General features: G+C 39.7%; 2 protein-coding genes across 3 annotated transcripts; one reads left to right on the top strand and one right to left on the bottom strand.

The window, feature by feature from the left end:
* The first annotated feature begins 1,181 nt into the window (after positions 1 to 1,181).
* Positions 1,182 to 8,415, top strand: LOC111347225 (uncharacterized). 2 transcript variants are annotated; one of them, XM_088761642.1, is made up of 5 exons: positions 1,182 to 2,112; positions 2,413 to 2,466; positions 4,485 to 4,529; positions 5,958 to 6,062; positions 6,185 to 8,415. In XM_088761642.1, exons 1-4 carry the CDS (start codon positions 1,395 to 1,397, stop codon positions 6,020 to 6,022), a joined length of 882 nt encoding a protein of 293 aa, XP_088617768.1. In that variant the 5' UTR covers positions 1,182 to 1,394; the 3' UTR covers positions 6,023 to 6,062; positions 6,185 to 8,415. The 2 variants fall into 2 exon arrangements, with proteins under 2 accessions (XP_088617768.1, XP_088617767.1); XM_088761641.1 differs by having other exon boundaries at positions 5,958 to 8,415.
* A 5,040-nt stretch (positions 8,416 to 13,455) lies between these two features.
* LOC148730020 (uncharacterized) lies at positions 13,456 to 15,318 on the bottom strand. The gene is made up of 2 exons (XM_088761751.1): positions 14,609 to 15,318; positions 13,456 to 14,572 (listed from the first exon to the last, which is right to left on the bottom strand). The coding sequence occupies exons 1-2, from the start codon at positions 15,314 to 15,316 to the stop codon at positions 14,027 to 14,029; spliced, it is 1,254 nt and encodes a 417-aa protein (XP_088617877.1). The 5' UTR covers positions 15,317 to 15,318; the 3' UTR covers positions 13,456 to 14,026.
* Between the last annotated feature and the right edge of the window lie 9,002 nt (positions 15,319 to 24,320).

The raw sequence follows: 24,320 nt of genomic DNA, 5'->3' as shown, positions 1-24,320 counted from the left end.
TAATAAGCTTGCGTGTATCTTGGAATCCATTCTCCCCGCGGTCAAAAAAACCCTTTCGAACCTCCTTAAACAAAAGAATATTAATCCGGTGTCACAGTGATATGTGTACCCCCGTGATATGGGTACCCCCGCACACATATCACTAGTGATATGTGTACCCCCTCCAAGATGGCGGCCAGTGATATGTGTATCCCCCACCCCCCTCCCCTCCAAAAAATAAATAACTACGGCTAGCTTGTGTTAATAGACGCAAATCGTTCAATGAACCATCTTCCACAATCAGAACTGTAAAGACACGACTGGCGAGTCCGACAGTTCTTATGGGCCAGTAGCAAACATCAAACAATCTATTGGAAATATAAAGGAATCGAAATAGTCATGTAAACAAAAATATATGTTGGGGATACACATATCACTGGTGACTGCAATCGTATCGGCTTTGTCGCCTGTCTAGCACTGAAATTACTTGCTACTAGCTCCTTTACTGGCTAGTACGTAAGTGCATGAGATATTTCACCAACTGACAGCAAGTTTTATTGATTCCCAATCATATTTGTCACTGACAAATTTAAAAAGTACACAGACGACATCGCACTAACCAGGGGATACGTATATCACTGAGATCTCTCGTTCAGTGATATGTGTATCCTCAACATATCTCGGGGTTAAGCATATTACGGAAATCGTAGTAAGTGATATGTCTATCCCTTGGTAAGGCAAGCGCTGTTGTCTTTCTAGCAAATTACTAGCTAAGCTTATATATGGCTAGTAAGTGTATTATTGATTCCAAATTGACAGACGACAGCGAGTTAGTCAGGGGATACACATATCACTGCGATCGCCGTTCAGTGATATGTGTATCCCCAATACATCTAGGGGATACAATGTGGATACGCATATCGCGGCAATCGCAGTCAATAAGTGTATTGTTATTCAGTTGCATTGTGATCTTCTTACGTTTATATTTTGGATCGGAAACTTTAAAATATAAAACCACAAAATTTGTTCCTCGTAGCCATGTTTTCTTTGAAGCTCTAAGAGGCCCGGGTGCAAAGCTTCAGTGTTTTGTGTATCCCTACCAGGGGTACACATATCACTAGTGATATGTGTGCGGGGGTACACATATCACGGGGGTACACATATCACTGTGACACCGGCAGCCAATTATGAAAGTTTGAATATATCATTCGTCGGAGCGAATGGCGGAAGGGCTAACGCTCGAAACGTCAGCTTTGATAATCGTAACGGTGGCCAATTTACCATTTCAACTTTGTTGATATATTCAAATTATTTCGTTACCCCCCACCGACGCAGCCCCAAACTGTTTCTTCAGAAACTATCAGCCTTTATTCATTTATGAAAGTGGTCTATAGTGTCGGCCTTGTGTTTGCGATATGACGTCCCACTTCATGCCCGCTCCACGGCGATCATACAGACGGAAGGAAAGAGATCAGCGTAGCAAAAACAAGTTCGAATTCGGGCTTTGTGTTATCAGTGGCCAGGACTGCAGTGGTTCGGGTTTTTTAGTTGAAAAAGGAATTAGTCGTGTTAATTATCTGATAACGAGCAAAGAAGTGATATCAACAGATGATATCGGTGATCGTAAATCCATGAGAAAGTATCTCTTAAAATTTCGGGAGTCAGTGAAATCCCCAGTGAAGTTAGCAGAAGTTTCATTACACGAAATTTCAAAGTTATCGACAAGTCAAGAGCCTGCAGGCGACACTCCTGAGATAATCTTCATCCGACTGAGAAGTAAAAGTAGAAAATTCCGAGAACAACTAAAAGGAAGACCTTTTAGCTATGTAGAGCAGGACTTACAAAATGCTGATAACTTGTATTTTACCTTTGTGGAGATTTCAGAGGATAATTTTGTGAAAAGGTTAAGTATTAATCAAGATGACTCACGAGAGTATACGGTCGACGAAGAAGATGGTAGTCGTCACACTCATTATGGGTCACTTGAGGCAGTAAATCCAGAACGTAGACTTTTTGGTGGAGCCATCCTTAAAAACCCTCAAGGCAGTTGTGAATGTGTTGGAATGCTTGATTTCAAAGACGATGAAGCGAAGACCCTATCGCCTGTTTTCTTCTCTAATTTACAAACTAGAGGTGAGAGCGATTATGTGACCTACGAATAATATAAAAATGCCTCCTAAGTACCCTAGAGTCAGGACTCACAAAATGTTGAAAATTTGTATTTTACCTTTGTGGAGATTTCAAAGGGTAATTTTGTGAAAAGGTTAAGTACTAATCAAGATGGCTCAGAAAAGTATACGGTCGATGAAGATGGTAGTCCTTACACCACTTACGAGTCACTTATAATAAACCTGGCACGTAGACCTCTTAGTGGTGCCATCCTTAAAAAATCCTAAGGCGATTGTGAATGTGTCAGAATGCTTGAATTCACAGACGAGGAAGCAAAGACGCTATCGCCTGGTTTCTTCTCTCGCTTACGACGTAGAGGTAAGAGCGATTATGTGACCTAAAAATACTATAAAATTTCCCCCTAAGTACCCTGCAAACTTACAAACAGTTTTAGGTAGTACTATATAAATATTTGTTTTACCCAAAGTGATTGATATAAATTGTTACATATAAATAAGTAAGATATATTTACAATGTGTGTTAGGGCAATGAGTGACTTCTTTAAACTTACTCACCTGCAGTATAGCAATTATACATAGTAGTATGTAAAAGCTGTTACCATTTTTCAAAGTTTTGTATTGTTACATAGTAAATAAATAGGATGTCTTTACTATGTATGTTAGATCCAAAAGTTACACTCTACATTGCATAAGAAATACATAGCAGTATGTAAAAGCTATGTTACCATGTTTCAAAGTTTTGTATTGTTACATAGTAAATAAATAGGCTGTGTTTACTATGTATGTTAGATCCAAAAGTTACACTCTACATTGCACAGGAAATACATAGCAGTGTGTAAAAGCTATGTTACCATGCTTCAAAGTTTTGTATTGTTATATAGGAAATAAATAGGATGTATTCACTATGTATGTTAGATCCAAAAGTTACACTCTACATTGCATAGGAAATACATAGCAGTATGTAAATAAATAGGCTGTGTTTACTATGTATGTTAGATCCAAAAGTTACACTCTACATTGCATAGGAAATATATAGCAGTATGTAAAAGCTATGTTACCATGTTTCAAAGTTTTGTATTGTCACATAGTAAATAAATAGGCTGTGTTTACTATGTATGTTAGATCCAAAAGTTACACTCTACATTGCATAGGAAATACATAGCAGTATGTAAAAGCTATGTTACCATGTTTCAAAGTTTTGTATTGTTATATAGGAAATAAATAGGATGTATTCACTATGTATGTTAGATCCAAAAGTTACACTCTACATTGCATAGGAAATACATAGCAGTATGTAAAAGCTATGTTACCATTTTTCAAAGTTTTGTATAGTTACATAGTAAATAAATAGGATGTATTCACTATGTATGTTAGATCCAAAAGTTACGCTCTACATTGCATAGGAAATACATAGCAGTATGCAAAAGCTATGTTACAATATTTCAGAGATTTTAATTGTTATATAGTAAATAAGTAGGATGTATTTACTATGTATGTCAAGATAAAAAATCAGCCCATGTAACACATAGGTAATAAATAGCTATTTAAAAGCTATGTGAAGTTCTAAAATAGATTTTACATAGACATTTAAAACCTATCAATTTTTTCAATAGATTTTTCATAGTATCAACATAACCTTTACATACGCTACACTATGTGGTTTGCATGCAAAATAGTATTTACATAGGCAGTCTCAAGCATTGCATAGGTAAAACATAGCTAAACATAGTAAAAACATACTATTAGCATAGGCTTTAAATATGTCTGATTCTACAAGGGATACGTATCACCACATTAAGTCTTTTTTTGGTCACAATCACACAATCACAAATACTAGGATAGCTGCATTGCAGGCAAAGTGTTTATAAAGGAGCTCCCTCTGTGAACCCCTCTTTTGAAACCATGATCCTTGCAAAACTAACTTGTTATCTGTTTTGCATTCATTGCACCAGTTAATCCAATTGTAATTTTATTAACCATGCAAAACAATGTATCCCACATAAGTGTACCATTTGGTACCTTTTTTAAGGAAAAATTGTCAAAATTGAAAATTATTTGGCAGACTGTGCTGAAAAAGTTTCTGTCATCTTCATTTTGGTGTATGTGCCAAACTATTTTGAGTAGCTTCAAATTGGCTAGGATTAAGACAGGTGTTTCCCTAAAATGGCTTTTTCAATGTGCCCCTTAAGTACTTGACATACTACAAAAATTCATGGCACTGAGCAAAAGTAAAGTTTTTTTGCTCAGACTATGTTTATAGAATCGTATATCACATTTGAAAATTTATATTCATTGCAACAAATCTGTCAGTAAATATTTTATTCAAAATTTGAGTCATAACTCACTGAATTTAGCTTGTGCCTTAATTTTTTTCAGCTGGACAATGTTTTAGTGGTCAGAGAAACTCAAATCCACAGCAAGGTATAGTGTACATGTTGTACAGTCACTTCTAAAAAAGGGCTGGCGCGATCCTCTGATGCTAGTATTTACAGACTTTAATATTTTGAAAGAAATCCTGGTCCTTAGCCAGCTAATAACAAATGGGTAACCTTCAGCGTCCTTCTCTGTCAATTAATTGATTAATTGAAATTGATTAATGAAATTGTAAGTCTCTTATGAAACATGGTCACTTTTGAGCTATGTTAAGTTTTCTGTAGAATTTTTTAAGGTTGACCATGATATTTTATTTACATAATAAATTATGACTGCACAATCCATCCTTAACTTTCTCTGCGGTTGATGGGCTCAGGTTTCTCAAACAGTTGTCGGACCCTACTGTTTGGATCGATAACTTTCATTTCCACTTTCAGCAAATTTTAAAAGCAAAACAAAACGAAAAAAAAATATTTAAAAATTAGCCGAACGAATTAATCTTGGAAGTTGTAAGTTAATAAAAGCAAAAAAAAATTTTTGTTTTAATTTTTTAATTGTGGCTTATGAACTAATCACTACCAGGTTTATTTTTAAAACAGAATCTGGGTGAATTCTATGCTAGGTTAGCTTTGAAATTTTATGATAACAACCTATCGAGAGATATTTAATATTAATTTTTTAGATATATATGTTGAGTTAGGAAAATGCTCTGACGAGTAAAAAAATCCCTTGACGAGTGATTAATCACGAAACAGGCCAGGGATGAAAGCGTAGTCTTTGCATTTTCCTAACTCAACATATACTGCACTCTACCGTAGAGAACAGTGGGGTAGACTTGCAATTGGTCCGACTGTAGATTTGTTTCGACTGTTCAGCTGCCTTCTTCAGATAGACTTTTTAATTATCATAAACTAGAAACTATTTACAATGGTTGTGGATCTTATTACAGTATTGTTTAAGGGCCCTACTTTGAGACATTGCTATGGCCTTAGCAATGATTATTTAGAGGCCTTTGGCGGAGAATTTGTTGTCTTTTGAGCAGTTGCACAACTTTTGTCACATCACTCCGTCTCGCTTTTTCTCGTATAGCTGTTATTTTGTTTGTACTTTAAATCTATTTTGCATATGCTACTTATAAAAGTCGGTACTTTTTATTAGCGATACAATTATAAATAGCTTTTATTTTCTAGTTTGTACTATTTTTTTGTCTTTCTGAAGAATGCCGAAAAGCCGAAATGTCATTAAATCTACAGTTAGACCAGTTAGATGTTTATTCCACTGTTCTCTCCTAGCATTTACCGTTAAATTTAAGTGGTGGTATAGTAACCTTCGGATACTTCTTCTGGGAGTTCATTGTTTGCGTAAACCTTTTCATCTTGTTTTTATGTTGTTCTGGAGATAGCTTCGCCTTCAGAATTAAAAAAATTCGAGTTTGAACATTTTTCAAACTTGTTGCATATAACTTGAATACTATAGGAAGGACACGTTTGCCTGGAGAGGACGAGGATCAATCTGTAGCGGTCAGGGAAACATCGGTGTAGGGATTGTCTTCCAAAGCCGGACAAGAAGTTTAGTGACACGGTGAGTTCATTACATAAAGCAACCCCTCACTCACTTCTTATGCTACCTTTTCCATACTTTTCTCTTTTCTCGTCGTCTTCGGTGGGTACCCAATACTTTCAATTTCAATGTTCTCTTTTCAGCCATCAATGAGAGATTTTACCCATTTGTCAGCCTCAATCTGATGCACTCACTTTACGTAATTTATAGCCCAAATAAAGTCGCCCTGGTGGCACGGTCCGTATTAAGACTTTTCAGTGGGATAGAGCCGGACGTAAGCTACAAAAAATGTAGCTGTTCAGTTTAAATATGACTTGGCAATGGGATCAACTGTAAATGTGTGGGGTTAAACTTTCCGGGATACCTGTGACCTGCAGTTCAAAATACTGCTGGCTCAATGCACGCATCAGGTATCATAATTCAATGTTGTAAATTTTGTATCGAGAGTAGATTCATTTAAAACATGTAGTTAGGGAATTGTAGATATTTTACACACAGACAGCAATTAAATACACATAGAGATCTTAAGAATATTCCAAAATAGTTACCTGAGAGATCAACAATATGCTGATATAATTCAAGTGTAATCTTCAAATAACAAACGTCGAGGCAGGTCAACACTGCGATTTTCCCGTCAATTTCTTGGCGACATGCTTCTCTAAAAGCGCGAAATCTTTTCTCTGTGGTTTTCTGAGTGGAAATGACGGATCAAAAAGGAACATTTAAATTGTTTAATGTTAGGAGGAGATATTCGACATCAAAATAATTAAATATTTGAATAGAATGACAAAATAATTGGATATTAAATTGAAGTCATTTCTCTTCAGCCTATATCTATATGTTACAAAATATTTTGAAATAAGTCAAGGGTTCACAGCCACAATTTATTTTGTTTCTCTCGTAAAATTTTAAGTTTGTTCTCTTGTAAAGAATCATCGTTTGATTAAAACGATAGTGCTCGTTGGTGTATAATTTTAAACTCAACAAAGTATTTTTTTGCATACGAGCGTTATTTTTAACGATGGGTTAATGTTGTGTAACAGCTGTGGCAGGTATCCTAAGTATTTTTTTGGAGATAATTGTATAAATTTCTTGTTATTTTGTGATTTATGGCCACTTGCAATGTTTAGGGGTTCTCGAAATACACTAGTCTACAGCTTTTGAGATTTTTCTTATTTTTTTTTCCCTCAAAACTCGGCTGTATCTATAAATCACGAAATAACTCCTAGATATACATTTCTGTCTCTCTCAGCGTCATTTTAGCCCGAGGCTCTAGGCGAGCGTTGAAATGACTCTTTAAAAGGGCCCGAAACATATTTATGCCACAAAACTTAAACCCTTTTACAACTATTATCGCTTTGAGGGCATTGATAAAGTAGAAACTGAAAAAGAAACAGTTTAAACAATCACGCGAACGTCAAATAATTTTCGCCTGCCAAAATCTCCATTTTAGCGAGCAAAATGCTGCACAATGCCCGACAAAGTGATATCAATGATTTCTTTCATTTGCTGTAATTTCCAGTGGTCGATTTCGGCTTCAATTGATCAAAACACAAATGACTGTATTTAAGGGAGCACCAGTGATGACGGAAAGAACCCAAGAACCCGCCCTCTGACTGTCAATGAATCTGAAGCTAAATTATAACATAACCAAAATAAAGCGCGCGCTCTGATTGGTCAATTTAGCGTCCCCCATTTGCCAATAGGTGTACGATGCTGACGTGAGCAAATGCAAAGACTATTTTTCCGCGCGCGCTTGTTTTTTTCTGGTCACGTAAGATTTGTTAAATAAAAGGGAACTCTTTAGCTACAATGTATCAATGTTATGTTATAAAACAAATGGTAAACACCACAGTGTACACTATTGAGTTATGGATGCACTTGGGAGGTTTGCTAAGCACTCAAGAAGCTAGAGTCGCTCTCCGCGGCTATCGCCTCGAGCGACTCTTACGCTTCTTTCGTGCTTAGCAACCTCCCGCGTGCATCCATAACTCAATAGTGTACGCTGTGGTGTTTACCATTTGTTAATTGTAGTATTGATGCAAAGTTTCTCTCGATCACTCGTACCAACCCATTACAAATTAAAGCAAATGAAAGAGATCAAGTAAACGTACCGAGTAACTTACGTCATACGGCCTCAAGCCCATAAGGTTGGTTGCCTGGATTGAGAATCGACTCATTTATAATAATTGTTGAATTGGGAAAATTTCACTTTTGAAGTCATGATCATTTTTAATACATGGAGTTTTGGGAAGCAATTAATACATTTCTCCTTGAAAAGGAGTGTAAAAATATTTAAAAGAGTGCCGTATTTATTCGATTAAGCGACTACTTAGAATGAACGCCTATCCTGTCAGTGGAAGTAGTTAAAAGCCCCCCCCCCTAAAAAAAAAAAACAAAACAAAACAAAATCTGAACCCATTACCAAAAAGAGTATTGGTAATAGTTACTCGACGAGCTTTTAATCTCTAACTTCACTGCCTATGGTACATCTTCAAGTTTTTTTTTATCATTTCCAAAGCAAACTTACTACTTCCTGAAAATGGTGAAAAAATCGATAAGTGCCCCGCCACAAAAGCGCGCCCAAGGTTCTTAATCGAGTAAATACGGTGTGTATTTTTATCTGGTGTAATTCATTTCTGAGCCTTATTCCAAACACGAAGGCGCGCTATAAAAACAAGCCTTAGGTACCACTTGACCATTTGTCAATCAACAGTCGTGTGTTGTAGAACTCTTAGAGTCAAGTCAGCTTGAGCTACAGCTACTCCAAAGCAGTGAACAGCGGGCGCATTCCTCAAAATTGTTTTATGTCTACATCACAATACAAGAATTTTTGACATTTGTATTTCCTTTCTCCAATGGAAACTGTCTTATTTGTGGCGGTAAATTTGAGATCGAAGTAGGTGGTTTGCACGTTACCTCATTGCCACCATGCTGGTGGAAGTAAACAATAGATATCTCATTAGCTCCTTCTGTTCGTCTACCAGCATTTAAATTTGACCCGCACACTCCAACAGTGAGTGATAAATAAGCCTAGGTCTTCCCTGGAAAGACTTCCTTATATAGCGCGCCCTCGTGTTTAAATAGGGACATTGGGATTTAGATAGGTACTCAGCAAACTGTATCATAGAATTTGGAATTTGGATAGGTACTCAGCGAACTGTATTAGAGAATTTGTTCTAAAGAATAAAAATGAGAACATTATCTGTAATAATAACATGAAAGATCGGATAACCTCCTAAGAGAGTTATATTTTGAGAGGTTTCGATCACTATGTTTTTTTCCCAAGATTCGTGCGATATAGCTATCCATTATCTTGGTAGGAAAGGGGGCAGTATGACTCACCAGCCTGTGCTGGGTTCTCCGCCGGTGGGAACGTGCAAAGGAGCAATTGGGTGAAAAAAAAAAGTAACGGGAATGACGCTGGCGTTTCCTCCGCTAAGCGCCATCCGCCCATGATTCTATTCGTCTTTCCTGAAAAAAAGCCTCGAGAGCCCCACTTGAGAAGCTGAAAAAACTCCCCTGAACAAATGTTAACAACTACCGGCACAATGCGAATGACTTATTCACGACATTTATAATACGAAAGAACTGAACAGAACGGCTTGATATTACCGACGGATCGAAACAGACCAGTCATGAAATCTTACACCACTTGTCTCATAGCCACTAACATAGCGGCTGAACTGACCAATCATTTTACACGAACGGGACTTACAACACTCGACTGATAACAACTTTTCAGTTGACTGTGAGGATGACTTCCACTCAGGTTGTCGAAATGTCAGTCACCACAACTGACAACAGTCCTTCTAAGGATTACACTCACCTGGACGATCAGGCTACATCGTCAAATTAAGTATTCAGTTATCTCTTACATCTGCAGTCTTAAGCAAAATCAGTGAAATCTCAGGTTACTTTCGAGTCTTGAATGTGCTGAAAAGGTCATTGCCTACATATTTAAGGTGAGTCTTCATAGTACGACTAATGGAAAAGAGAATGACAAATCAGTGACCCTGATGGGAACTTCAAAATACCAATCATCATAGTAGCAAATTAACTATAACACAGTCAGAACTCCCTTACTGGAAAGGAGTTTAAGTTCAGACTGATAAAGGTCAGACAGCTCCTTATACTGCAAACAGCCCATTGGTTCTTGCAAGGTTATGACATTAAGTCAGTCTGGCATAGTGATGCATTTTGGCGCAAGAGGACGAAGGGTGTGGTCATTCCTACTAGGAAGAAATTTCACAGAACAAGAGAGTATCGAAATTCAATGATATGGGAAACAAACTCTCTTAGCTGGCAACTGCTATTAATTTGTTAGTCGTGGTTTACCGATTAGCTCTTGGTAACGGAATTATTCGTGCAAGAAGTTTTGCCTCTGTGTTTTCCAGAGATGGGTAAGAGGGAAACAACAGAGTCAATTTTCATGCTCACAGGACTGGTTAACAGCTCCAGTATTTAATTGCATTAATTGCATTAATTTTTCTCTTTCATTCCTTTTTTCCGTTCAAATCCTCGTTTGAGCGATTTAAGAGGCTCATTGATAGGAGGGTGCTTGATCGAGGGGGGCGCTTTTCGGTAGGAGGGTGCTTGATCGAGGGAGGCGCTTTACGGTAGGAGGGTGCTTGATCGAGGGGGGCGCTTTACGGTAGGAGAGTGCTTGATCGAGGGAGGCGCTTTACGGTAGGAGGGTGCTTGATCGAGGGAGGCGCTTTACGGTAGGAGGGTGCTTGATCAAGGGGGGCGCTTTTCGGTAGGAGGGTGCTTGATAGAGGGAGGCGCTTTACGGTAGGAGGGTGCTTGATCGAGGGGGGCGCTTTACGGTAGGAGGGTGCTTGATCGAGGGGGCGCTTTTCGGTAGGAGGGTGCTTGATCGAGGGGGGCGCTTTTCGGTAGGGGGTTGCTTGATCGAGGGGGGCGCTTTTCGATAGGGGGTGTATTGTATTGTAATCTTTATTTAGACACGATCAATTCATCAGCCTATAAAAATACATATCACATACGCTAAGATATTTAAAATTAAAACTACATACTATAACACTAAAGCTGTTTTCCGTGAATGCCGTGCATTAGACTTTAAAAATGTCATTGATCTTACGTTTAAATAACCCCAGAGACTCTGTGTTCCTTATATCGCGTGGTAAACTGTTCCATAATGTGGCGCCATTGTAGCTAAAGCTTTTTCTGTAATAATTAGTGCGCGGTAGTGGAACATTAAGCTTATTTTCAGAGTCCCTGAGGTCATAAGCAGAGTCACGCCACGTAAACTTTGAATATAGATACCTTGGAGCTAGCCCGTGCAGACATCTAAACATCATGGTATCTTTATGGATTTCCTGCTGGCGTGCAAGATTTTTCCACCCTAAAAGCTCGAGTAGCTCAGTTGCATCAGCATCATAGTTAGAGAATGTCAACACACGGGCTGCTCTATTCTGCAATTTCTGCAGTTTGTCTCGTAGCGTTTTCCCACAGCTACCCCAAACAATGTCACAGTAATCAAAGTGAGGTTTTACTAAAGCTTGGTAGATGAGATGTAAGGTTGATGCTGGAATCAGGTCCCTAATTCGCTTTAGGGCCCCGATACCAGAGGCGATCTTTTTCGTTAGTTTTTCGATGTGACTATGCCAATCGAGTTTATCGTCTATTATTACACCAAGCGATTTTGTAGCTGAAACCTGGCTCACTTGAGTATTGTTCATTCTAATTGTTGGTGAAGCTGTGAGAGTATTCAGTCTCTGCCTCGACCCTATGAGCATGAATTCGGTTTTACTCATGTTCAACGTGAGTTTGTTCGCTTGTAGCCCGTTGAAGACGTTTTCTAGGTCTTCATTTAGACAAAACTGAACGTTCTCAAGATTGCTTCCCGCATATGTGAGGTGCGTGTCATCGGCATACATTCTCGGTTTACAATTTGATAAGCAATTTGGAAGATCGTTGATATATAATAAGAACAATAATGGACCGAGAATGGTCCCTTGAGGGACGCCGCAAGTCAACGAGTAGCTACTGGATAGCGACCCGTTGACAGAGCATTTTTGTGTTCGGTTTTCCAAATATGACTGAAACCATCTGAAAGATTTTCCATGTATACCATAATAGTTTAGTTTCGATAGAAGGATCTGATGATCAACAGTGTCAAAAGCTTTTTTCAAATCTAGAAAAATGACTCCATTGATTTTCTCGTTATCAATATTATATGCCCAAGAATCTATCGCTTCCAACAACGCTGTTACACTTGAATGATTAGCACGAAACCCTGATTGGTTTTGACATAAAATATCGTGCTCTTCCAAATAGGCATATAACTGTTCATAAACTATCCTTTCAAACACCTTCGCCATTATTGGAATCACCGATATTGGGCGGTAATTGTTAGCATCACCACGGTCACCTTGTTTATAAAGAGGGGTAATCCTTGCATATTTCCAGTCGTCTGGGAACGTCCCTTGGCTAATAGATTGATTGAAAATATCACATATCGGCACACAAATGAGATCAGCACATTCCCTGATAAGCCTAGCAGATATTTTGTCAAGGCCTGTTGTCTTTGACTTGTCTAGTTTATTTAAAAGTGAAAATACTTTAGTTGGATTGGTGGGTTGGAGCTTAAACCGTTTATCTGTTGCGGTAAGATATCTTTGATAGCTACCACTATCACAATTTATCTCACTGGCAAGTTTTGGACCAATATTAGCAAAGTGGTTATTGAATTCGTTTGATAGCTCCAACGGATTAGTTATCGTTAATCCGTTCACTTTTAGTGACGCCACTGGCGTTTTCCCAGATTTTCGAGAAGTTAGCTCGTTTATAGTCTGCCAGGTCTTTCGGGAGTCGCTGGTTTGCTTATTAAAACTATTTTGGTAATAAGCTTGCTTAGCTGAGCGTATTTGCTTATTGACTATATTTCTTTGTTTCTTAAATAATGCCCAATCGTTAGGATCATTTGTCTTGCCAGCTTTGATTTCTAATATGTCTCTATTATGCATAAGGTCTTTCAATTCAGAGGTAATCCACAGAGAACTCCGTGAACGAACGCGCATCGTTTTCAGTGGGGCATGTTTGTCAGCGATAGCCAGAAATGTACATTTCCATTGCTGCCACATCACGTTTGGGTTGGAAGACTCGTATACATTATCCCAACATTGAGATAGAATATCATAACGAAACTTTTGGCGATCGAAATTTCGGAAATTTCTGTATGTAATAGAATTATGTCCGTTAGACATCCCATTCAGGGCAAGTTTTCTATATACATACACCATGCTATGATCACTTATTCCGATATGACAAACTCCCGAACATGCAATCTTATCCGAGCAGTTGGTATAGATTAAATCAATTAGAGTTGATGAGGTGGGTGTTATCCTCGTCGGTTCAGAGATAAGCTGCTCAAGTCCGTAGACATCAGCAATACTCCTTAATTTGGATGTGTTATTGTCATATCGAGTCGTGATCATGTCACAGTTCATGTCTCCCAGTACAAAAAATTCTACATTTTCACTATCCAATCTCCCAATTAGGGATTCAAAAGGTGAAAAAATGCCAATAGGAGAGTCAGGTGGTCTGTACCAAGTAACAATCACAAAAGATTTTGAATTTGGCTTATGGATTTCCAAGCAAAGATTTTCTAGTGTATCCATGTGTAGGTCATTTCGTACTGTAAAGTTGATTGAAGTTTTTACATAGAAGCATACCCCTCCGCCGCATTTTGTTAGTCTATCGCGGCGAACTATTTCGTATCCCGGAATATGAACTTCTTGATCTCGAATACTCTCGTTCAGTTTCGTTTCATTTATGGAAACAATATCGATATCAGTGTTTGCTAATATGATTTTTAATTCGTCTATATGAGTAATTAATTGATTAATATTGAGTGATGCCATTCTAAAACCGCGCAAAGGAGGCAATATTGAGACAGATTTTTCGGCCTTTTGGTTGTTTAATTGATCCCGCACGGCATTGACGGACAGCACATTATCTCATTCTAGGTGTGATTTAAAATTATTATAAAACTGCTCATTACCTTTAAAATTTAAGTGCAGTCCACCTTTGTTGAGTCCACTATGAGATATGTTCTCATGATGGATTAATTTCCATCCATTTTGATGGCAGAACTTCTTTAGATGCTTGTTGGCTGTTTTCACTGCCTGGTCCAGCTTATCTTTTCTGCATACAAGCTCCGACAGCGTAACTGTAGTATCGCAGGTGCCCTCGATCTGTCTCGCGAGATCCACAATCGATTCCGCAACAGCCTTTGGTTCCCTGGTTTTAAGATCATTAGTCCCATTGTGTAAAATCACTTCATTGGGCAAAGATTCCAGATTTGGCTTGAGATAGTGATTCATGGCCATTGTCGTAGCGCCCGAGAAAGGCTTGACTATAACCCTGTGGCCAACTGCTTTTCCCAGATCTTTTCCAGGTATTCTTGAGATCATCGAATCTCCTATGAGCAGGGTTGTGCGCTCTTTTGGTTGTTTTTCGGGTTCGGATTCTTTTCCTGTCAGGGTGTTATTAGGACCTCCTTTATCTTTCGATTTCTTTCTTTTGTTCTTTGATTTCACAATGAAGCCTTGTTCTTTGTTGGCGCAAAGTGTTGACTCATCCATATTTTGGACAATGGTATGTTCGTTAGAGGTGTTACTCATTGAACGGCATTGAGTAGCTGCTTCTCTGGATACGATTTGCAATGCAAAACTTAAAGAATCGCGTTCTTGGACTAACTTTTTATTTTCTTCCTTCAAAGATAGAATTATCTCCCTAAGTCGAGAATTTTCGGATCTCAGGTCTTCCTCATTAGGTTTCTCTTTTATATGAGCCCATAAGTTCAGCACTTCAGATTTCAGACAGTCCAACTCCTCTTGTACTGATTTGGCATTCTTGTTAAACGCCGGAGTAGAAGCTTCTTCATTCACGAGAATAACTGAGTCGTCATCAGCCGGTATCTGGAGTAGCTTCTTCAGTTTGGCTTTCATTGCTTTTGTATCCGGACCTTGGACTTGAAGGGTACCGGTACTGTTAAATAAAACCAGCGTGATTGTCTTCGACTTCAAAGAACTAGACCTTTCAGAGGGACTCACGGTTGCAGAAACTTCCAAATTTAGGACTTTCGAACAAAATTCCTGAAGTTGTGTTAGGCTCCCTTTCCACTTGAATAGACTTTGTTTGTCGTCCCAATGTAGATATTGGTTTAAGGGAGATGAAGAAGGTTCAGTGGCAACAAATTCGGCGGAATTCGTGGAGCCTTCAGATACACGTCCGCACGCCATCATGCGAGTATCTGCTATCTCGAGGGGGGGCGAGTATCTGCTTGATCGAGGGGGGCGCTTTTCGGTAGGGGGTGCTTGATCTAGGAGAGTGCATATCAAGTGAATGCAGCTGTAGGGAAAAAATCAAAACTGAACGGATCACACACCTAAAAGAACTCTTTAAGCACAAGGAGATGTATTTAATCACTTGAATGGAAAAGAAACTTGATCCTGAACTGATTCCACAGTAGTTGAAACTTAGAAGGTGATACAAAACGGGGCAATAGGACAGATTTTCCTTGTATCCCTAGGTACTATTGAAGAAAGTGGGAAGGAGGAGGCGGTTATTCTAGGAGAAGTCATCTTTGAAATTATGGCCGAGGGGGGCCTTGTCTTAAATTATGACCCAAGGGGTCGCTTATTCGAGGAAACATGGTATTTTCAATGTGATGGTGATGTGTCAGCTTGTACGTATGTGATTTACATTTTATCTGTGGCTGAGGCTTTGCTTGGAGCTGAAGTTTCTTTAGAGTCAAGCTTCGAATACAGAGCCACTTTAAGTATTTTTTCTCCCTCAGAAATTTGATTTCAGTCCACGCAAAGATCTGCTTAATGACTATCCGTGGTTTCTTCAGCTAAAGTTCTGCACCCTATGTCGATGTACGATTCTCTCGGTAGATTTGACTTCTGTCACTCCTTTCTAAAGGAAAGGGAAAAATTTGGTTTAATCAGTTTTCAATTTCTGTTTTCTTCATTTCGCCAAAATTTCGGTTTGTAGGTTTCATTTACATCTCCTTGGAGTTCAAGCAGCTTTTTAGCCTCCGATAATGTATTCACGCATTCTGTATGTTTACTACTGATGTTTCTGCATGTAAAAGTGGCTGAGAGCCACTTTGACATGTCATTTTCCGCATTAAACATGACTGATCTCGAGAAAATTTGAAGCCAATATTAGCCTTCTGCATCCCACCAATCATAACTTTTGGGTTTTCTCTAAGGCTACTACTTCAGAATGTTCCTAAGCGAGTGGGGATTTTAAGTGCCTTTGGACTCTTTAGTAGTCTGTGTTCTCTGCTTAGCAGAACCACGACTTCTCTGAGAGTCGCAGTGGTAATTTTGGCGTCAGTAGCCTGCATCTGTTGTTGCAGGAAAAAAATTACACCAAAGTATGAATGTCCTATTCAAGGAAGTAGAGCGCTAGCTGGTTTAACTCTTATTGCCACATCTTTAAACGTTTCCTTTTAAGTTGGAATTTGTACTCGATTCCCGGGTTGATACACGCGCATACGATTAACACCAAACAAATATAGGATCTTTTCTTTCTTTATTCTATCCCGTGTCCTTATATCGAAGCGGTCAACTGAAATCATTACGTGAAGAAATTACTAAGTATTGTGCGATCATAGCTTTACGAATAATACCAGTTTGGGCAACGAGCGCGTGGCAATTAAAAGAACCGAGAAAAGTAAAAAACTAGCGATAGGTTTCGCTTTGAATCACAGCTACGGGTTGACATAATCACAAAATATGATGAATTGTTGCTTACCAAAGTGCGCGGGTCTAGACTACTTTATCGAGGATTACAGTCTAACTTGTCTTCTATTAAGAAACGATCTCGATTACTGACACGAGGTCATATCCTGAACTGAAACACTAACTAAATGAACTAATCACAGAGGCGTTAATCAAATCATAAAATATTTCGCAGCTTCTTTCGGAAGCGACAATATTTAGCTTTGACGGAAGCGGTTTACAATATCTACGGTAGCTGTTGAAGTATTGTTACAGTTCCCTTAAGATCACAATAACTTTGAAGAGCTTGAGCTTTGAATTGATTGGCATGCCAGCATAATGAACATATATCTTATTAACCAAGCGCGAGGGCCGTACTGGGAGAATATCGGCCCGAGGTCTTGACAGTACGGACCGAGCGCAGCGAGGTCCGTACAAAAAAGACCGAGGGCCGATATTCTTCCAGTACGGTCCCGAGCAAGCTTGGTTAATAAGAGATTTATTATACGACTGAAGTTCAAAGGGACACAAGTGCGGTATCATTCGGGACCATTCGGGACGGTGCCCGGTCCAATACTGAGTGAATATTGACCGGCAATAGAGCATTTTGATTGGTTGATTTTATTGGCCCTATGACTACCCGAGTCGTGTAATAAATAATGTTATTACATTACGTGCCCTTTCCTGGCATCAGGTCGAAACAAAATACTTTCTGCTGTCTGCTCATCTGGACGCATATAATGTAGTTAGTCGCCTTGTAGCACCAGCACAGTTGATTTGCTTTCCCTGGAAATTTGATTTAGATCTTTATGATTTCTTAAATTCCCGTCGGAAAGGCAAAACAAAAAATTGCGCATATCATGCCCAAATTTTAGTAAATTCTGCATCTTTGGGCAACACCCAAATCCTGAATCCAGCCAGAACAAGAGACAACAAAACTTGCAACTGCTGACATAAGAACACTTACCCACTCAACGGAAACTGCCTCCAAACATCAGTAATTCACAAAGCCATTGTCACACGTAAGAACAACAGCACTGACTGAAACAAACATCGGACTCACAGAAAACGACTTTACAACTAGATGCAGTATTCCCCTAATTAACATTTGGGGTAAATTATATGAAGAATGCGAGGAGAAATTCGTTGTTGGTCACAGTTGGTTTCTTAATATTGAGGCCTTTAACGGTTATGGGATTCAGGCAAAGTTCTTCCCATGACTACTTATTTTACGCGACGCTAGCGACTATGCTTTCAGCAGTTTCCAAGTTAGGTTCAACGATCAGCCTGTCAGTGGTATGTTTACGCCGTTCGACTTTCAGGGAACTCAGGGCCATTTTCTATTTCATCCAAGCCCATGTTGTTTCTCTTAAGCTTAAGAAAATCAAAGTTTTCACTGATGATGAGAACGCTTCCAGAATTGTTCGATTTAATTGGCAGTCCCAAGCAATATCAGTCGTTAGCGATACATAACATAACATAACATAAACTTTATTTCATCTCGAATTTTAGAGTCGCTTGTTGGAGCTAATATCTTCGAGAAAACATAAAATGGAGATTATCTATATGTATTCATACATATATCTGTACAAGATCTAAAACACTAACCATACTTTAACGACGAAATCAGACTTATTCAAAATCGCTCAAAAAAAAAAATTTTTGAGGCAAAAGGACGACTATGCACCCTTGGTAAAGTAATTCAACGTTTATTTATCAATGATTTATGTACAGTCAGCAATATATCACTCTAGGTGAGGCAAACGGTAAATCTGGTACATTCACTATAAAACAACGGTCGGCTACACAGACAGATTGTCTGGGCTCCCTGTGGTTAGACCAGTTGTGGTTGGCAGAGATGGAAAGCTTGGGCTTGTTCGAAGCTTGGTATTCCTGTGCTTTCGACAATTCCACTACAAGTTGGTCTTTGTCTTAAACGTATTCGTTCCCATAATCAGCCTCTTAGGGATGGGTGTTCTTCAGGACCTTTCTTTTTCAGTTATTGATTCTGCTACTTACAGTATCCGCTGGGAACATCGGTTAGCTGGTTGTGAGCCCCCGACAGAACATCCACTGGCGAAGGGCGTTGTTGAGGGCGCATGGAGGAAGCTGGCGAGGCTTCTTCAATCCAAGCAGCCATTGTCCCACGATGTGATTACTGATATTACCCTGAATTTGAACACTACTTCTGTTTTTTTAGCGGACATTTATCTTTTTGTTTATCCTTTTGGTTCGATATGCTGGTGTTTTTGGTATTAGTGAAATTTTGAGTCTTAGGCTGAAAGATCAAATTTTAATTTGATTAAGCGTAAGAATGATCAACACAGAAACGGAGAAATCCTAAATCTAACTTTAGGTATCGTGAGGCTCTTCCTGAGAATCTTGTTGAGGTCACTCGTTCTATGTACATCTAGCTTTAGCGTCACTTGGGCCTTTCGTCTTTCGTTTCATTTTCTAATCGAGCCCGGCAGGTCAGGAAGTGCTGTCCAAAGGGTCAGGATTTCTAGCCATCTACCCACATCTAATAAACAAAAATTTCCAGGCTTAGCTTTTCTATTTTTCAAGCGAGGATTAGATTAGTTTTTAGCGTGCACAGAAAGCTGCGTAAGGGCCAGTTGCTCGACATACCTGCGTGGCCCGTACAACGAAATAACTTCACGGGACTGAAAAAGTTTCAGTCACAGAAAATTATACAAAAAATCTAGAAAGATTTAAGCTTACATCTCGTCTAACGTTTAAAGCGACATATTAACGTCTGCAACCATTATGTTTTGTACGAACCTCGCAAACTTTTAAACGCGTTCTCTTGTGATACTTGCGAAACTATTCAGTATAATTTCCGGTAAGATTTTCGCGGACAATTTGATTGTGTGTTGAGACTGAAACTTTTCACCTCGAGCAAAGCTTCGTCGCACGGCCCAAACAAACATGGCGAGCAACTGAGCTGCTTGTATATGTCCGTATTGAAACACACGAAAGGACTCCAAAGCACACTTCACACTGTTTGGGCAGAAAAATACAAATATTTTCTGGCACCAACTAGATGCCAGAACGACTGCGACCGTTTGGAATTACTCTAGTAAGACGATGTCTCCAGGGGACTCTTCTGCCCTAACTTGAAATCGACTCACAGCCCCTGGTTAGCCTCCTATGCAGACGTTCTTTGGGCTCGTCACGCAATCTTCTTCCCCCACGAACGTTTGATGAAACGAATGAGCACATTCCTTTCCCTTTGTTCAAACAGATCAGACGGAGAGCACGTGGAGATCACAGAAGAGCCAATTGGCGCTTGGTTATTGTTCAGTAGAAAGCCAATCATAAGCTGTAATAAAACAATCCCCAAGAGGGGGTTTAATTTTCTCGCGTTTCTTATTACTCTTGGAAAACAGATACCAAAACCTTGCTTCAGAAACTCCGAAAAAAAATCGTCGGAAAGAACTGTTTTCTGTGCAGTTTTCCGTTAATCCCGCAGGCGAGATTAAGAGTGTTTGGTAAGAGTTCAGTGGATATTGTACACTTAATTGCATGCGCTGTGCAAACAGATTTGAGTGTGTTTTCGTCCAGCGACCCGTTCTTCTGCAATAAGTGCTACAAGCGGTTACCTCGTTTTGAAAAAGCTAAAACAAATCTGCGATCCCTTCAGGATGAGATAAAGGAAGACTTTAAGAAAGAAGCAAACAAAACGAAACGCTTACGTCGAAATTCCGCTGAAAAGGACGGGGACATTGAGAACATTGACGTGCCGATCGAACCTACAGCAGCTGTACAAGTGCAGCAACGATCTGGAGCGAAATCACTGAAATTTGAACAATCTCCTACCACTTGTACTTATTCTAACGCCGAAAATGATCGAACAATAGGCGAAAGTTATGATATACTCGGTGTGGAGGCGCGGTGGCCTAGTGCGCTCGACTCCGGATCGAGTGGTCCGACTTCGAGCCCCGAACCGGGAGAATGCGTTGTGTTCTTAGGCAAGACACTTTACTCTCACAGTGCCTCTCTTCACCCAGGTGTATAAATGGGTACCGGCAATTCAATGTTGGGGGTAACCCTGCGATGGACTGGCATCCCATCCAGGGGGGAGTAGAAATACTCCTAGTCGCTCATGCTACAGAAACCAGAGTTAAGCACCGGCCTAATGGGCCACTAGGCTCGTAAACAGACTTTTATGATATACTCGGTGGAAGCACTTAGCTAAATGCCCAGGAAACACCGTCAACAAGAGAAAATTCATCAAGCTTCAAACTTCGCTGCCTTGATCGGGAACTGTGCTGTGATTGGTCTAATTAAACAACCCATTCGTTTCAGCAGACGTTCGTGGGGGAGGAAGATTGCGTGACGAGCCCAAAGAACGTCTGCGTAGGAGGCTACCCCTGGGTCTCCGAGGAGGATTGCTACACGGTGTAGCCCACACATAGGAAAACAATGCGGCCCACTGGTTTATTTAATATGTGCACCGAAGTTTTAGTTTTCAATTCCGATAAAAGGATCCCTCTTTAGTTACAGTTACTGATTGCTTGCAACGTAGAAAATGCAAACGCCTCTCTTAAAATCAACAACGGCTCTACGTGTTTTCTTATTGTAGCAAAGGCTAGGAATAGCTTGTGTTAGGTCGCAATTGCAGCCATATTGTTGACTGGTGCGTGCTTCCGTAACGCTGGAGCTTTGACATTCACTGGCGAAAATTGCAACTCTTTCTAGAACTCATGGATTCTTTGTAAACTTCAGCACTTCATCATTCCATTGCAGGGGGCACTGCTGTGGCATTGGACTAAAACTTTCTTAAGATTTTCGTTGTGTTTGACTCTGCTGATGCCTTCCATAATGGCAAATGACATTTGTTAAACTTCCTTGCCAATGAAATACTGTATCGAGCCTTTCGGAGCAACTTTAGAAGAATTTCAGACAACTCACCCCCTGGACAATTAGCCCCAGACGATTAGCCCCCAGTCTTTGGACTATTAGCACCCAGTCTTAGTTAATGTAAAGGAGAAGTTACGTTCATCTGTTGGTCATTGACTTATGATGAATTTGTGGCTCCAAAAGGAGGTTTTTTTTGTGAATGGTTATCTTTATTAAAATTTACTTAATGTTTATTTAATTTAATTTACATGGGTTGCACGAGGTGAGCAGAGGCCTCCAGAAGTTCAATTGAGTTCCTTTGGCCGTCTTCATATTGAATCCAGAGGGCGAAGTGTCTTCTCTGCATTGTTCGGTAGGCTGACCGCTGATGTCTCTTCAGCTTTTTGTCTGAAACCAGACGGATCTGTATGTTGACCAATGTAGCTTCCCGGTGAAGTACCTGGATCAGGATGTACAGAGGCAGCTGTGGTCGTCTTTTGGCGCGCCGATTAAGGTCATTGTGTCAACCCTCTAGGTCGTTATTCGTTGTGACCGCTTCCCGGAACGCGCTCCAGGTCTTTGTCGGGAAGGTCTGACTGGTTATCCAGTTTTCATCTACGTAACTGCAGAAATCCTGCAAGGGTTTGAAAGTTGCTTGCTGCTGGAGTCGACGGAGTCTGCGTTCAATCTTGTGAGCAGGGAGGTACGATAAAGTGATCAGTTGCTTTATTAGCTGGTGGGTGCCGCGGTCATTTCTGTAGGCATCCTGGAGTCCAAGCCCTTGCCCCTTACAGGGGCGTAGCCAGGATTTCTAAGAGGGGGGGGGGGTTCCAAATTGGTTCCAACGAAAACGGTTCTAAAATCCTTAAATTACGTACGTACAAGACTTAGCGTTTACGCTACGCAAACAGAAGACGCCTTGGTTGCCGTTGAGCGAACGTGTTTATCACTTCCTCGATATTTATATCTCGGTCAGTAAGCATAGAAAAGTGAAGAATTCCGGGAATCGAGAGTCCATTACACTCTTGCTGAGATAAAGGGACTGAGGAGAGCGGGGGTTCCCTGACGCGAGAGGGGGGTTCCGGAATCCCTGGAACCCTCCCCTGGCTCCGCCCCCTCCCTATAGTAGAAAGGCGAAATTAATATTTTGCCTAGTTATATGTTAAACTAGTTTCGTTTGAACATTGCGCGAAATTCATTTTTAATTTGCTTTATCTGTCGTCCTAGTGAACCCTTTCAACACTTCTAACTATAGCTTGAATAAAGTGAATCATTGCCGATTTGTTTGACCAATCAAAGATTTAACAGTTTGAGATCGTACCTTTAGGGCTTGTGAATGTCTCACGTCAAATTTACATAAGCTCGCACATTGCGCGTGGCTTTGAAATAAACAATAAAATACCAATTGGTAAAATTTTGCACATTTTGCGTGGCTTTGAAATAAACAACAATGAATAAAATTTTGCACCTTACGCATGGGTTTGAAATAAGCAAACAACAATGACTAAATGCTCGCACATTGCGCATGGGTTTTCAATAAACAAATAAATATTAGAACATAGCTAGCAGCACCGCGCAATCAAATTCAATATACGTAAGCGTGCTCAAAATCCCGATAGTACACGCTCACAGCGTCAGAAAATCGCTTCGCCAGAAATTTTTTTTCGCGCGAGCGGCCATTGTTAGCGCGGGGAAAAATAATATATTTCGCGACAATAATGGATACAAACAGAAACTTGGCCTACTAGTCCGAAAACGAAGACAATGTTTCGACCTTTTCCCTTGGGCTAGAGTTCTTAAATGAGGCAGAAAAAGAGAAAAACAACGGAAAAGGAGACTCGGCATTAGCGCCGTCACGACTCGCTTCAACTGATATTGTTGTCCGTTTTTCGCGTCGGATTTGATGCACAATTCCACCGGCTATGTTCTAAAACAATTGGTTCATGCTTTCAGCTGTGCACTATCGAGTTATGGAGCACGTGGAAAGTTTGGAGAGCATTCAAGAAGCTAGAGTTGCCCTCGCCTATCGCCTCGGGCAACTCTTACGCTTCTTTCATGCTCTCCAAACTTCCCACGTGCTCAATTTAACAATTATTCCCCGAGCGCGCGTTGGATATGAGATGATAGATAGCCAACGAGGTGCGTAGCGCCGAGTTGGCTATAATCATCTCATATCCAACAAGCGCGAGTGGAATAATTGTTTTATTAAAAACGTTAAATTAAATTATTAAATTTTATTAAATTTTTAGCTCCCTTTTAATTTTAAGCTGACACGTACGCTTACCATATTCGTAGATTATGGTATATTGGCTGATATACCATAATGGCTAAGCCAATAAAAAGTCTTGAATTGCATTACACGCTAAAGCATGAACCAATTGTTAAATAATAAGTAAAAGTTCGCACAATGCGGGTGGTGAGTTTGAAATAAACCCCCGTTGACATTGACATTAACAAGCAGTCGGCAATAAGTTAAAGTTTCGAAGTTTTGTTCCTGGTTTCTTTCCTTTCCTATTTAAGTTCTCGAAATAAACAAGATGACGAAGAAACATCCGTAAAATATGTAAACAGAAGGAACACCGTTCACTTTTGTAAAATATACTTTATAATTTGACACGTACGGCAGAGAAACGTTCGTAAGAAGCAAATAACAAGAACATTGTTTAGTTCAAAA

The sequence above is a fragment of the Stylophora pistillata genome, chromosome 5, assembly GCF_964205215.1.
Source record: "Stylophora pistillata chromosome 5, jaStyPist1.2, whole genome shotgun sequence".
In the NCBI taxonomy this organism is placed as follows: Eukaryota; Metazoa; Cnidaria; class Anthozoa; order Scleractinia; family Pocilloporidae; genus Stylophora; species Stylophora pistillata.
Note: the sequence above shows the minus strand (reverse complement) of the source record. Positions and strands in the feature narration are given on the sequence as shown.